The sequence below is a fragment of the Eumetopias jubatus genome, unplaced genomic scaffold (genome assembly GCF_037043125.1).
Source record: "Eumetopias jubatus isolate StellerSeaLion01/CBP00866 unplaced genomic scaffold, mEumJub1_p1.0 scaffold_8, whole genome shotgun sequence".
Taxonomy (NCBI): domain Eukaryota; kingdom Metazoa; phylum Chordata; class Mammalia; order Carnivora; family Otariidae; genus Eumetopias; species Eumetopias jubatus.
Genome location: NW_028274814.1, coordinates 112,295,009 through 112,310,039, shown reverse-complemented (window position 1 = coordinate 112,310,039; position 15,031 = coordinate 112,295,009). Strand labels below are relative to the sequence as shown.

At 35.3% G+C, this 15,031-nt stretch overlaps 1 protein-coding gene across 3 annotated transcripts in view; it reads left to right on the top strand.

The window, feature by feature from the left end:
• Positions 1-15,031, top strand: part of ATP2B1 (ATPase plasma membrane Ca2+ transporting 1) — a 122,835-nt gene that overhangs the window by 66,774 nt on the left and 41,030 nt on the right. For all 3 annotated transcript variants that reach the window (XM_028105393.2, XM_028105390.2, XM_028105391.2), the window contains exons 3-5: positions 4,678-4,875; positions 10,589-10,843; positions 10,936-11,061. In XM_028105393.2, the coding sequence (XP_027961194.1) occupies positions 4,678-4,875; positions 10,589-10,843; positions 10,936-11,061 (579 nt within the window). The remainder of the gene's footprint in view (positions 1-4,677; positions 4,876-10,588; positions 10,844-10,935; positions 11,062-15,031) is intronic.

Here is a 15,031-nt window from a genome sequence, read left to right as displayed (position 1 = left end):
GATAAAGTCAGAGAGCTGAACCAGAAGGAGGGAGCTTGACTCTGAGAGGAGACTCACTGAACCAAAAGGAAAAAGACAACTCACAGAAATGAAGAGTGCAAGGGGCTCAAGTGGAACACAAAAGAGTTGTGAGGGTCATTATTCCCTAGGGGTTCAGCTCCTTCCCAGCCCGCTTCTGACACCAGGTAATATCAACCTTAAATGAAACACATGGTAATTTAATTAAACAAATATAAATTTATTCAGGAATAACAGTGGCATTGCAAGTCAGGGCAGGCAGACTATGGTGAACCAGAGGGCAGGTCTGAAGAGACAGAGGGGAGGCTAGCTTTTAGTAGGTTCTGAGAGGAGACAGAGGTGTTTTCAACATAGCTTCATTGAAGAAGAACAAGAGCTTAAGGTTGTGGCAGTTTCTCACTGGCTGCAAGTGGTGGGCAGATCTTCCTCCTCCCTGTTGGTCATTAAGTTGACATGAGCGCTACATGTATGACAACTGTCCCTTCATAGCATCCCAGCTCCAGTTTATTTTTTTAAAAGATTCTATTTATTTAATGAGAGAGAGAGAGAGAGAGAGAGAACACAAGCAAGGGGAGTGGGAGAGAGGGAGAAGCAGGCTTCCCACTGAGCAGGGAGCCCATTGTGGGGCTCAATCCCAGGATCCTGGGATCACGACCTGAGCCGAAGGCAGATGCTTAAAACGACTGAGCCACCCAGGCACGCCCCCCTCCCCCAGCTCCATTTTAAATCAGGTTTTCTTTACTCATTTTTACAGCTACTTTTGATGGTTTTTAAAAATATGTTTTCTGTTTGTGAAGATAACTGGGCCATGAGGAAATCAGTGCTAAACATGCCCTTTGCCTCATTGTTGCTACACTGCCATCAACTGAGCCAGTGGGACTAGGCACAAGATCTGTTGTTTTATTTATTCATGTTATACTTAATGATTTCATGTCATATGTACTCTATTTTTAAAACTTGGACCATGTAGTCTCATTACCAGTTTCATCAGCTTAGCTATCTCCTTTCCTCTAAGAACTTTGCTTTCTCTCTCTTAACAGTGGAAGCCTCCTCCTGCATTTAGAGCAGGCTAACACTTAACACTGTGGATTCCATTCCCCTTGCCTCTTCCAAGGTGTTAACTCTAGTGTTAGCCTGTGTTTCTTGTGTTGTCTTCTCTATTTGATTATTTCCACTGGTAAATTACTTGCCCTAATATCTATCACTCATCTTTTTAAAAACCTAATGGGTTTTACTTACCCACTTTAATTCACTTTTACTGCTTTATTTTTCTCTGCTGTATCATACTCCAGAAGAAGTTTTATGATCATAGTTTCCACTCGCTTTCTAATTCTTATTCTCTCTTCAGTTCTTTCTAATCAGACTTTCTTCGCGACACTCCGCTGTAAGATTTCTTATCAAGGTCATCAGCCTCCATCTAGTGAAAGCCAGTCTCAGTCTTCAACCCTACTCCTTTGATACATTCATCCACATTATCTTCATCTTTTTAAAAAAACCTCTCCTTTCCTAGGCTTCCATAGTATTATATGAGCCTGTTTTGGAACCCCTCCCCCTCATCCCCACATATTTCTTTGGGTTGTCTTTGGCTTTTCTTCCCCTATCTGACCTTCAAATGTTGGGAGGGTTCCAAGGCTCTAGCCTCAGCTCTTTTTTCTTGTCTGCTTTCTGGGAGCCCTCACTGGGCCCATGGCTCCAGAATCATCTATACATTGATTATTCTCTGATTTGACCTCTGAGTTCCAGATATGGCTAGCCAGCTGTCTATAGACTTCTCCACTTGTTTGGCATCTCTTGTGTAAATCTTTAAAATGAAAACCATTAACTCCTGCCTCTCTTTTTCCACTTAATTCTGCAATTCCCAAAGCCTGCTCTATCTTGGGAAATGTCTTTACTATCCATCCATTTAAATGTATATACCCCCACCCCCCAAAAATCTAGATACTGTTCTTTATTTTTTCTCTTTCTTTCATCCACATCCAGTCCTTTAGCAAGTTCTCTCTGATCTTTTTACAAGATAATTGGCAGATCCAATTAAAAACTCAGATTCAAGCCACCAACATCTCTTTGTACTGCAGAGTACATCTTTTCCCCACGCTCTTGAACTCTTCATTTTATACTCCACACAACAATTAAAATAAGATCAGTTATTACTGCAGTGCTTTAAAACCCTTCCGTTTTAGAAAGGTTTCTGTTACACTTAGAATAAATACTAGTCTTCTCTATGTTACTTTGTCTCTTTGTTTCCCTCCAGTATAATTTAAGTTTGCTGAATGTATAACTTGTTCCCAGTGATTCCTCAGATGTAAAATAGTCCCTTGAAGTAGTATCTGGTGGGGAACAGACTATTGTTATAAAACCCTTCATTATATTTAGATTATATAAGTTTATTCTTTTATATTAATGGAAATTAATTGCCCCCCAAGTGTAATTGAAACCTGTAGTGGTTAGTTTGTAACTTGTCATCCCCTTACTTAATAGCTGTTAACTCTGTAGTTTATGATTTGATACTTTGTATCTTCTTCTCAGGCCCTTCCAAACAACTTTGTAAGTTACACCAACAAAAATTAATGCCCTTCCCCCAACTGCTACAAAAGTTAAAGTCACATGTGCAGAATTTCAGTAGGTAAACTGGAATCTAGGTCTTCTGTTATGACCTTATTGATGTTGTGTGCTTGGTGGTGGTATGGAAGAATTACAGTAAACTTTAGGACCAGCTGCTTTTTTATTTTCTAAATTCCCTCCAGTTATATTTTTAAGCTATCTTTAGGTCTATGGCTGTTTTTGTCAGCATTAACATAAAATATTGGCTTCTGTTGTAACCAGTGTAAGTTTTGGTCAGTTATTTTTATAGTTAATGGTGATATTTAAAACTACTAGGTATTATATATGTAATTAATGATAGGTTCTATTAAGTGTGAGTTAAACTGATAGAACCAGTAACTTCAGATGATTTCTTAGAAGAAAATTGGAGACTGACACAGGGCAGGAATGCAGTGTTTTATTTTTGCTAGTAAGGTCACTAAAATATAAGACAAAACAAACTTACTATTTAATATCTTTTTATGAAAGAAAGGACACTTAATTAAAAAAGCAGCAAACACATAATCTCAGAACACCGCAAGGTTTAGTTCTTTAAAACTAATTTTGTTTTGTGGAAAACATCACTACATTGATTTTCCTGTCCCTCAGTTAAACCAGGGACCAGTGCTAACTGCTTGCAGCCAGGTGTGACTGGGGAGCATTGCTCTAGTCCGAAGAAACTGTGTAGATCCTAAATTATAATTTGCAAGTTTCTTCTCTCATACTGTCTTTCCCCTGGTCACAATTAGTACAATTCTTTGATTCCTTTCTTTCTGGTAAACTCTGTCTCAAAGCCTGGGCGCTCTGTGGAAGCTTTCAGATGATGACTTTTGTCATCAGAAAATCTAAAATGCTTTCTGCCCAGAATGGACTGACCTTGTTACAGTTGCTAATGAAAACATCTCTGGAATCTTCTTGATACCTTTAACAAAGTAAATAATTACTTTAAAAAGTTTATAGTCATTTCTTATTATTTATTCTAGTAGTATACTTTCTTTGTTCTCTCTCCTACTCTCTGCCTGCCTCCACATTGAGATTACTAGCTGAAACACTAAAAACCAAGAGCCTTCCAGTAATCTGTCGTTCTCTTAGAATGAACTCTTGCCCCCCCTGCAAAAGAGATTAAGCTAACTAAATTAATTACAAATTTAAATTTATGATAAATTGGAAATTGTATCATTCTGGTACCTTTGCCTCCTTCTTTGATATTTTTAAACAGCCTAAGGAAACAAATCATTTGTCACTGCTGCCTGTGTTCTCATATGGGAACATATCTAGGTTTGATGGGATCAGCAAGGTTAAATTAGAGGAGGACCTGCTAGATGGGGTGAAGGAAAGGCAAAATTGATACTCATCCAACTCTCTTTCAACCTCTTACCTCTCCACTTCCACGCTTCAGGCAATAAATGCTATGTCCTACAATGCAGTGACTGTGGGTGCAGTCAATAGCACTACCTATTTCTTAAGCTGGAACGAAGTCCTAAAAATAAAATTCAAAAGAAAAGTCTTCCTAAGTTTCCTGTTTTTTGTGACTTGGAAATCTTTTATGAGTCAAAGTCTAACAGACATTTTAGTAGAGAAGTTTTAGAGTTTAAATTAACTTCTCATTGTTCTTTAGTAAATAAGAGTGAAAATCAAAGATTTTCACTGATTGAGTTAACCAAGATGCTGTTAAGTAAATCAGATAAATACATAATTCCCCATTTTTGGAGGGAAAACATCATAAGTAAAGGTCAGGGAAATGTTTAATTCCAATAAAAAACCTATCCAACTGTCATATCAGTTCTGGTCTCTGGCAGTCTACAAGATGGTATAAGGTAGTTTGATCAAAAATAAGCAGTTTGGAAAAGTGAAAATTCTTAACCCCGTCTTGAGCTGTCTACCTGAAATGTCCTTTTAAAGTACTGTACACATTTTTCAGTGATTTAAATTCTGTACATTTGGTCTAATGCATAAAAATCCTATCAATAGGAGCTTATGAATTGGAATCTAAAGTGTAAAGAATATGTTTTGAATAAAATAGGTATTTTCATTTGTAAATAGTGAAATCTTTCACTGAAATTTGTTTCTTTTCACTAGGTTTAAGTGGAAACCCTGCAGATATAGAGAGAAGAGAAGCAGTGTTTGGAAAGAATTTTATACCTCCTAAAAAGCCAAAAACCTTTCTTCAATTAGTATGGGAAGCATTACAAGATGTCACTTTAATTATACTAGAAATTGCAGCCATAGTATCATTGGGCCTTTCTTTTTACCAACCTCCAGAAGGGGATAATGCACGTAAGTAAATTGGGGAGGGGAAACAAAGAAAAAGACTTTTTATGTGTGATGTAAATAAGTTCACTTCATTTGCATACTTAAAATGTAATAATAATAGCAGGTCAGCATTTATTGACCATGCTAGACACCATTCTAGTAGTGCTTTTAATAGTTCTTTAAATATACCATCTCAGATAATTTTACAGTAACCCTATGAGATAGTGTCACCTGCAAGTGAAATACAGAGTTGAAAAACCTGCCAAAATGTGCATACCATGTGTTGGCAAGGAGCAGTTTTTAAGGTCTTTGAACACTATATTGAAATAATTACAGTTTTAATTTTGGGTGTTTTTTTTTTTAATTTTGGAAAGCATTATGGAAGCAATATTCTATTCTTTTCCCTAATCCATTATTTTTCAATTGTGTTATTATATGCATGATTTGGATAATTGCCTTGCCATTCTAGAAATGTTTCTACTACAAAGTATCTTGACCAATGGGAAAATACATTATACATTGATATATCTACTTTAACTTGTAGCTACAAATGGTTTTTTCTCCCACCTTTTTATGTTCTTTGTTTCTTTTTTAAATTTCTCTTTCTCTTTTTAGTAAGTTTATTTAAAATGGATATTCTTTGACAGTACGTTTTGTAACTGCTAAGAAATCCAGCTTGGGTTTTACTTACTGTATTTAAATAACTATAGAGTGAACCAATAGTAGTTTATATATCAGAAGAGTGATACACCAATATTTTTGTTTGTAAGAACTTTATTCTTATGCCTTTTAAATTATGAAGAGTTTGATAAATATTTGCTAACTCTGGAAGTTGGCTTATGCAGTGATTTAAAGTAATCACATTAAAGGTATGCCTGGAGCTCATGTGAGAGTTTTGTTTTTTTAGGTTTTTTGTTTGTTTGCTTGAGAAAGTTGATCACAGAATAGGTCACTTTATCTGAAACCAGTATAGATCAGGGTTTTTCAGCAGCAGCACTGTTTACATTTTACACCAGAACATTCTTTGTTGCCCTGCATCATACCACCTTCCAGTCGAGGCAACCAAAATGCCTCCAGATACTGCCAGATTTCTCATAGGGGGCAAAATTGCCCGTGTCTGAGAATCACTGATCTAAAGAAGAAAAAATTTGGGCAATATTCTTGTCAACATTGAGCCAAATTATTTTTGAAACTTGTTTATTTTTGTTAAATAAATAATACATATTTTGCCATAGAAAGGTGAGGGAAAAATGACAATTATAGGAAATAATATTCACCCAAAAATCTCATTTTTAAGAGATTACTGCTATACCATTTTGATATGTATTCTTCCAGATTTTAAAAGTATGTTTTGTGTGGATTACTCATGAAGGTGTATGTATGCATGCGTGGGTAGGCCTGAGGGTGTGTAAATGGGTGTGTCTTTTTATATGACAAAGAAAGGTCATACATAATACAGCTAAGCTCTGTAGTGCTCAGTTTACCCAACTAGCATCATAGAATATTGGGAATTGGTATTCTAGAATTCATTGAGTTGGCAGATTATTAATTTTTTTTTTATTTTTAACATTTTTTACCCCAAGATTATAAGAAAGCTAAAGAAAAATATTTTCAGTGGGAATGGATTTTGTTACAAGGACAAATTTTTTTTGGAACTTGGACTGCTTTCATTTGTAGGATATAGTGACAAGCCCTTTCCCAAATTTGCTTAAGGAGAATACTGGCATTAGATCCAACTGAGAAGATAACTGTAGAGTTTTCGGTGTCATAAGACACTTCGAAGAGAGTCAAAATCTACTTAGAAGGAGATGAAATGTTAGTGTTTGCATTTTTTTTTAACATTTATTAGTGTACTCGTATCTTTTCATCATGTTATGTTTTAACACTAAGTAGTAACTTGGCTTAAAAGGAAATCCATTAATTGTAAACCTGCAGTTCTAGAAATCTAAATTCTCAAAATTTCTTACTAGTGCTGTTTGGTGTGAAAATAAGCACTGTGTAACCCACACTATAAACAAATCTTTGTAATACTGATCGATGGTTCTCAAACTTTTTGTTCTCCGGCCCCTTTATGCTCAAAGTATTAAGAACTCCAAAAAAAACTAGTGATGTAATGGAGGGTGATTAACATAACAATAAAAAGTAAAAAAAAATACTCCAAAGAACTTTTGATTATATGAGTTATATCTGTAGATATTTACTGTATTCCTAATTAAAATAGAGAAATTTAAAAATACCATTGCACTTAAAAATTATAACTAAGTGCTGTGTTGTTATAATAAAAAATTATAATTACTGAAATTATTATTAATGAGATTTTAAATGAAATAATGAAAAGAGTAGTAGTGTTCTTCATTTCCTTGTTATCTCTTTAACATAATTGAAGATAACTGGGTTCTCATCTGCTTCTGCATTTAGTGTGTTGTGTTAGCACATGTAATGTAGTCTTTGGAAAATTCCACTATACATTCCTGAAATATAAGGCACATTACATCTTAGTATTTTTATAAACATAGTTCTGACCTTGGGGATTCCTCCTGGGATTCCTAGACAACACTTTTGAGAACTACTTCATTATACTGTAATGTACACACTTGATGCACCATCTAAGAAATAGCTCAAGTGGAGAATTTTAAGAATGGAATATTTGCCTTGTGGCAGAGAGCAAAGACTGAATTTAGATTGTGCATCTCTCTCAGGTGTTTACAGGGGAACACTTTCGGTGAAATAGATTATTATTACTATATTTGTACTTGGACTTTACTGAAAGCGTTATTAAAATACTTATATATAAATAAATATAACTGGTAAACTACAATCCTTTTGTAACTTTGATTTTGCAATTGTTTTTTCATTGCAGCTACTCTAAAAATTTATAATGATCATCAGTAGGAAAAGGATTTAATTTCTAGAAGTATTTTACTACCATCTGTTTCAAGATCGTTCTAACTTTATCTATATAACCTAAAGTAGAACTATATATGAAATGAAATATGGCACCAACTTGTTTCATGTTCTCTTTTGAAATATACAGTCATCTAGTTCTAAATATGCATGTGAGATTTAAAGCTGAGAATGATATAATTGTCTCATAATTCCTTCCCCCCAATCTCTGTTGCATTGATCCTTAAATTTTTTTTTTATTATATACCTTACTGGGAAGAAATCTGAGCATCTATCTCCAAATGATGCATTTGTGAATTATATATATATTTAGAGCTGTCTTCGTAATGTGTATATTTTTATAGTGCATAGTCTTAAATGTATATAAAATATAAATTGAAATATTAAAAAGATGAAATGAGGTTTAAAATTTTGATGTTTAGTAATTATAAAATACCATTATTGATAGCATGATTGTGAATATACATTATTATATTTTATAATTTCGATTTAACCTTGATTTCCCTTGATTTGGGTCTGAGTTTGGTTTATTTCAGAACTTGGTTTTAATGTTTCTCATAGCTGAAAAGAAACTTAAAACATTATGTAAATCCAAATGCAGGAAGTGTACTCACTAATGGTATTTATTTTCACTCTCATCCACCAGTTACATAAACGTCTCTGTTGACATATGACTGGTAAATTCCATCTTCTGCTTTCAATCTGTTGTTATTGCACACTGTTATAACGTATTGCATTTTTACATTTTTAACCGAAACCCATTGAAATGCTTCATTTGGAAGATAATATTTTAGCTGCATTTCACGTAGGTAAAAGTGGTCAACATGGTATTTGAACCTTCATCTGTTCTTGAGTCCGGACTTGGCTCAACCTAATTCAGAGGAGAAACTGTGCTACTGCTTCTGCTGTTTAGAACATTGTAAACCATAAATTCATTTAACTAGTTACTGTGTACAATGATACATGGTCATTTCTTCAGTTCAAATGTAATTCAAAGAGAAGTTTCAATATTTGGATGGGAAAGCCAGCACTCTCAATGGATTGTCCTGCTGTCTCCTTTGGAGAACATGCTTTTGTACCCATTGATGGCTGAATCCTGTTCATGGTCCTTGGGATTTTTTTTTTTTTTTTTTTTTTTTTTTTACTCACATCATCCCTTCCATTTCACCACCACCAGTTGATTTTATTACAATCTCTGTGTTCTCTCTCTTCCTCTATCCCACATACCTCTCCTGGATTAATCTTTATTCAGCATCTTTTTTTTTAAGATTTTATTTATTTGAGAGAGAGAGAATGAGAGATAGAGAGCACTAGAGGGAAGAGGGTCAGAGGGAGAAGCAGACTCCCTGCTGAGCAGGGAGCCCGATGTGGGGCTCGATCCCGGGACTCCAGGATCATGACCTGAGCCGAAGGCAGTCGCTTAACCAACTGAGCCACCCAGGTCCCCTTTATTCAGCATCTTTATGCTTCATATCTTTGGTTCGTGCTTTCTATTCTGGAATATGCTTTAATCTTCTAGTATCATTCATTTACTCATTCTTTTTTTTTTTTTTTTGAATAATCTTTTTCCTGCTTTACCTGTCCTAAGAGAACCATTGATTTTTCAGACTTTTCAGCTCAACCCTCTGTAAGAAAGAACTTTATATAGGAATATGCAGAAGAACATATTCCTTCATGTGAATTTATAAATAACCAAAGTAAACTTGTAAGAAACAATGCTTACCTTTACTACGTGTATATGCCTTTTATTTTGTTAATGTTTCATTTTTCAAAATGCTGGTCATGGGCCACTGAGTTGATTTTAGACTCACAGATTATAGTCCAAAGTATAAACAGCACCGTTCCATTGTTCTTTCTTCAATATTGACCTTCAGTTTTGAGCTTTTGGGGTTCTTTCCTCCCTCATTCTTATGTAAACTTTTTTGTGCCATAGAGCCTTTGTACTGATTCTGATCTTTCCCTGGAATGCTCTTCCTGGAATGCTCTAAAGCAACTATTTGGTAGTTCCCTTTTTATCATTTGGCTCCTAGCCCAAACATCGTGGACACCTCAGAGGGGCCTTGATAGCACATCACCATCCTTTATTTTCTTTATGCCATTTACTATATCTGAAATTAATTGTTTTATTATCTAAATTCTTCATATAACATTTGCACCTACCAATCTGAGTATGGGTTTCATGCGAAGAGAGAGCTTGTGTGTCTTATTTACTGCTATATCCCCAGCTGCTAAAGTAGTGTCTGGCACCTAGAGTAGGTGCCCAAATAGTTGGATTAATGAGTAGCACTTGGCTTACCTTTTCATGTTACAGAAACCAAGTTTTGCTTGTACTTCTGTAAAATTGATAAAGTAAATAAGCATGATTCATGGGTAGCACATAGTATTTAAGTTTTCATGTATATCTTGTCTAACGTGTAATAATTAATAGCATTAACCATTGGTCCATTGCAAAGGAATTCTCAACCACTGCTTTACCTACTTTAAAGTGTTCTCTCATTTAATCCTCACAACTCTGGTGGAGTAGGTGGTGTTATGCTAATTTGATAAGTAACTTGCCTTGAGGCTAAGATTTCATCTTCCCTGGTGTCCTTACTCTTAACCAGAACCCTAGACTGCCTCCCCATCCTGAGGGAACTTGACATAGTAAGCATTCTTATCATTATGGAATGCTTTTGGTTCAGTAACGTATTTAGAGTAAAATTAACAAGGTATGTAAACACCATAATTAACTTATCGAATGTCTGTTGTCATCAGTTCAGAATCTTTTTTCTTTTTCTTTCTTTCTTTTTCTTTTTTTTTTTTTTTGATAAGCATTTTCTTTCTTTCCATATAGTTTGTGGAGAAGTTTCTGTTGGAGAGGAAGAAGGTGAAGGAGAAACTGGTTGGATTGAAGGCGCTGCAATCCTCTTGTCAGTAGTGTGTGTGGTATTAGTAACAGCTTTCAATGACTGGAGTAAGGAAAAACAGTTTAGAGGTTTGCAGAGTCGAATTGAACAAGAACAGAAGTTCACAGTCATCAGGGGTGGTCAGGTCATTCAGATACCTGTAGCTGACATTACTGTTGGAGATATTGCTCAGGTGAAATATGGTAAGTAAAAAATGAGCAATACCTCTTAACGCTAGAGGTAAAGTTACTGTAATCTTGTTTATAGTTTAGCATACCATTGCTTTTTGTTTTAGGTGATCTTCTTCCAGCTGATGGCATACTGATTCAAGGCAATGATCTTAAAATTGATGAAAGCTCATTGACTGGTGAATCTGATCATGTTAAGAAGTCTTTAGATAAGGATCCCTTACTTCTATCAGGTATGAACTTCTTTATCTTGGCACTTTTTTCTCTTGCACAACTATATACCATTGTCAGCAAACATAGTTTCCCTAACAGCCTACAATGTGAAGGATTCTGTATTTTATGTTAGCTTCTACCGTTATAATCCTTAGGGACCTTTTTTTTTTTTTTTAAGTTGGCAGAGATATTAGAGATATTTGAATCCAGAGCCCTATTTTACAAATGAGGAGCCTAAGTCAAAACAAAAACAAAAACACAAAAAACCAAGAGTTTTTGAGTCAGTGTTAGTGTAGTGATAAAACTGAAATATAAACCTAATGATTTCTACTTTTCTATTTTTCTGTCTTAACGTTTATTCTTAAGGCCTGTTGATGTATAAAATTAAAGAATGATTGCTTTTAAAGCAAATTAATGAATTCCCTATGATGAACTACCAAGGAGAGGTTTTTGGGTTTTTTGTTTGTTTTTATCTGTAAGAACTGATAAAATCCTTAAAATTTACTAATCTGACTCCGTTTAACTGCTGAGGAATAAATCTGAGACAAATTATTTATCAAAGATTACATGACTAATCAACAGTAGGCCTAGCAGTGGCACCACATCTACTGGGGAGGATTGAATTTGCACATAGGTGAGACATGTTCTGAGAACGAAGAACAGGATTTGTTTTTTTTGTTTGGTTGGTTTAAAGATTTATTTATTTATTTGAAAGCGAGAGAATGAAAGAGAGAGAGAGAGCACATGAGGTGGGGAGGGTCAGAGGGAGAAGCAGACTCCCTGCTGAGCAGGGATCCCTATGCGGGACTCGGTCCCAGGACTCCAGGATCATGACCTGAGCCGAAGGCAGTCGCTTAACCAACTGAGCCACCCAGGCGCCCCGAAGAACAGGATTTGTACAGGTGAGGGTACTGTTTGAAATGGGGAGGTAGCTGTACTACCTGGGAGGCTCTTGTAACAGTAACTGGTAGCTTGACCTGAGGTTAATTGGAAATGAAAGGGAAGAGATGGTGGGAAAATACTGCGTGGCCTTCTAAAATGCTGAATGAGAAGAAGCCAGAATACCACAACTTGATTCCAAAAGCACTGCCAGTTCTTTACGTTGGATTTCCAGGTTTTTACTCTTAATTTTCTAGGATTCTTTATAGAATTTACAAAATTGCCTCTAAGACTGTTGTTTACATATGTTTGTTAGACTTAATTATACCAGAGCTTGGAGCAAGCAGAATGTTGCCTGTTTGTCTTCTATTACCATTTTCAGATGTTAATGGAATGCTAACATGTTTTACATTGTAAGGAGATTTATGCTGATTTAACTGTAATAACATGGCGGCTGTAATTGTTCAGTTCTTCTCTCTGAACTTTATATTTTAATTGAACATGGTTTTACTGAAACCAAAGTCAAACATGTGACAAGTTAAGTCAGAGTCACAACTTTTGGGCATATACTTCAGTCTAACTATTAATCTTTTTAAGATTTGCAGATATGTGCCTAAAAAGCTTATTGCAGAACATCTCACCACTAACAGAGTAATTACGTAAGCACCATTATTAAAGGGTAGAGGTCCCAATTATAATACAGACTTATTTCTTCAGAAAAATCTTGGGATTTGTATACCTTTAAAATTTTGCACTACCAAGAACATCCTATTTTGTTTTTTTCTTTAGATGGGTATACTTGTAATTCATTCTAAGTAGATATATCTTAGATATAGAAATATGATGTATTTAAGTACAACGTATACTTTACTTACTCCTTGCCATAGTTTTGAGAAACTGTAATTGTTAACCAGATAAAATCTATAGTCTTTCCAAGGAGGGGAAAGCAATCTAATTATATAGGCTGTCTGGGCCATGGTATTTGGCAAACTGAGGTGGTATTCTATTGCCTTTTTGCCATATATACTGCAGGGACTTTTATGTGCATCTAGCTTATTTACAAAGTGCTTAGCTCTTCAGGTTGATGTCCTTTAACTGAACTTTGGTCCTTTTCTATTTTAACAGAGATTGCTAGTAAGCTTTATGTAGACTCAGGTCCCTGACACATCAAGTGTACCACAAGAACTCTGTAAATTTTCCATGGTTAAGAAAAGACTGAAATAACTTTGCAGAGTCTCTTATCGTAATGTGGGTGGGAAAGTTTTTCTGCATTTATTTCCCTATTCCAAAAATGTACTAAAAAACATAAAATGCATTTATTTTTAAATGTATTCTCATGATGCCTTTTCTCACTGCTGTTCTTGGCTTTTTAAATTTAGATTTTTAAAAGCAGTTATTCAGTTAGCAGTGGGGATATGACCAGAACAAAAACTGTTTACTTTGCCTGAGAACATTAACCGCCAGCATCTGATTACCTGTGGTAAGGAGGAATAGAACATAAAAAAATTGAAATCTACCAGAAGCCAGAATCGTTAAAAGAAATTGCCTTTTACATGTAGAAGTTGCTCAATCAATACTGTTTCACTGTCCTGAATTTCATTTCTTATTTTCTTTGCCTTTTCACTGACAGAGGGGCTAATAATTAGTGAAATATTCAGAATATAGATTTTTAAAAGCAAGAAAATCAGGGGCACCTGGCTGGTTCAGTTGGTTAAGCATCCGTCTCTTGATCTCAGCTCAGGTCTTGATCTCAGGGTCATGAGTTCAGGCTCAGTGTTGGGCTCCATTCCGGGGCTGGGACCTACGTAAAACAACAACAACAACAACAAAATAAAAATAAAAGCAAGAAAATCAAAGGCCTCAAATATTCACATTGGTTAAGTTCTCCAGTAATTAGTAGACAAATGTAAGTTTTTAACTACTGGAATAAGTACATATGCTTTATGACTTTATTTAGCAAATAACCTTTGTGCATTGACTTGGTAGATAAGATGGTGGTAGGGGCAAAAGAATCTGTCCCCCATTTGGTTGTAAACTAGGAGATCAAATAAACCTGATAAATGTAAAGAAGACTATTGCGAGTTTAGAAAAAAAAGTTGCTTTTGAAAGCTACTTAAAATTCACAAAAATATTACAGTAGAGAAATGGGAAGCTTTTTAATTAGGAAAGGTACAGAGATGTGGATGTACAAGTTGGAGAATGGTCAGCAAACTTGTCGGCATTGTATTAAAAGAAGAATATGCCCCTTGCCCCCTGACCGAGCTGGATTGAATCTTTGTCTTGACACTTAATTGTTGCATAATCTTGGGCAAATGTTTAGAAAATAAGAAAAAATAATGCCTACCAACTTGCAAGATTGTTGTAAGGGACAGTCAGAATACAGTCAGTGTTCCTATTTCTGTACCATCGCTCTCTGTCATGGAATTTTATGTTAGAGAAGTGGATGAAAAGTTTGAAGGGTTGGTTGATCTCGAGGTGAAGACTTTGGACTTAATCCAGTCGGCAGTGTAGAATCAGAGGTTTTTGAACCATGAGACGCTTGTGAGAAAATTCACATTTTAGGAAGATTAAAACTGATGTAGGACAAACTGGAAAGACAGACTAGCTAGGAGGCTGTTGCAGTGGTCTAGGCTGGCTAGGATGAAAGCTGGTTTAGGTAGAGATTTGGGTTTGGGTGTGGTAAATGGGGCATTTGGTTATAAAGAACATTCTTTTTTTTAAGCAATGTGTTTCTCAGAAATGTCAATAATGATGATGAGGATAATAAAATTAATGTGCATTCTTTGAACCCCCCCAAATTCCAGGCAGTGTGCAAAGGCACTTTACGTTTGTACCTTTATTTGAGTCTCATTGTTTTTATTAAAGGTAGGTACTGTTATCCTCATTTTATGGGTGAGGAGTTGAGATGTGATGATTTGCCCAGTATCACATGGTAAATGGCATGCGCTTTGAATTCAGATGAGATGGATTACAGAGTTAAAACCTTCAGCATAAGAATTTAGGTTATTTAATGTCTTACTGAATTTATCTTATTAAGTACTAGATATTAAAGACAATATGACTAAAGTTTGAAATTTGAAGGTAGGAGGAAAAAAGCCATAACAATTTCAG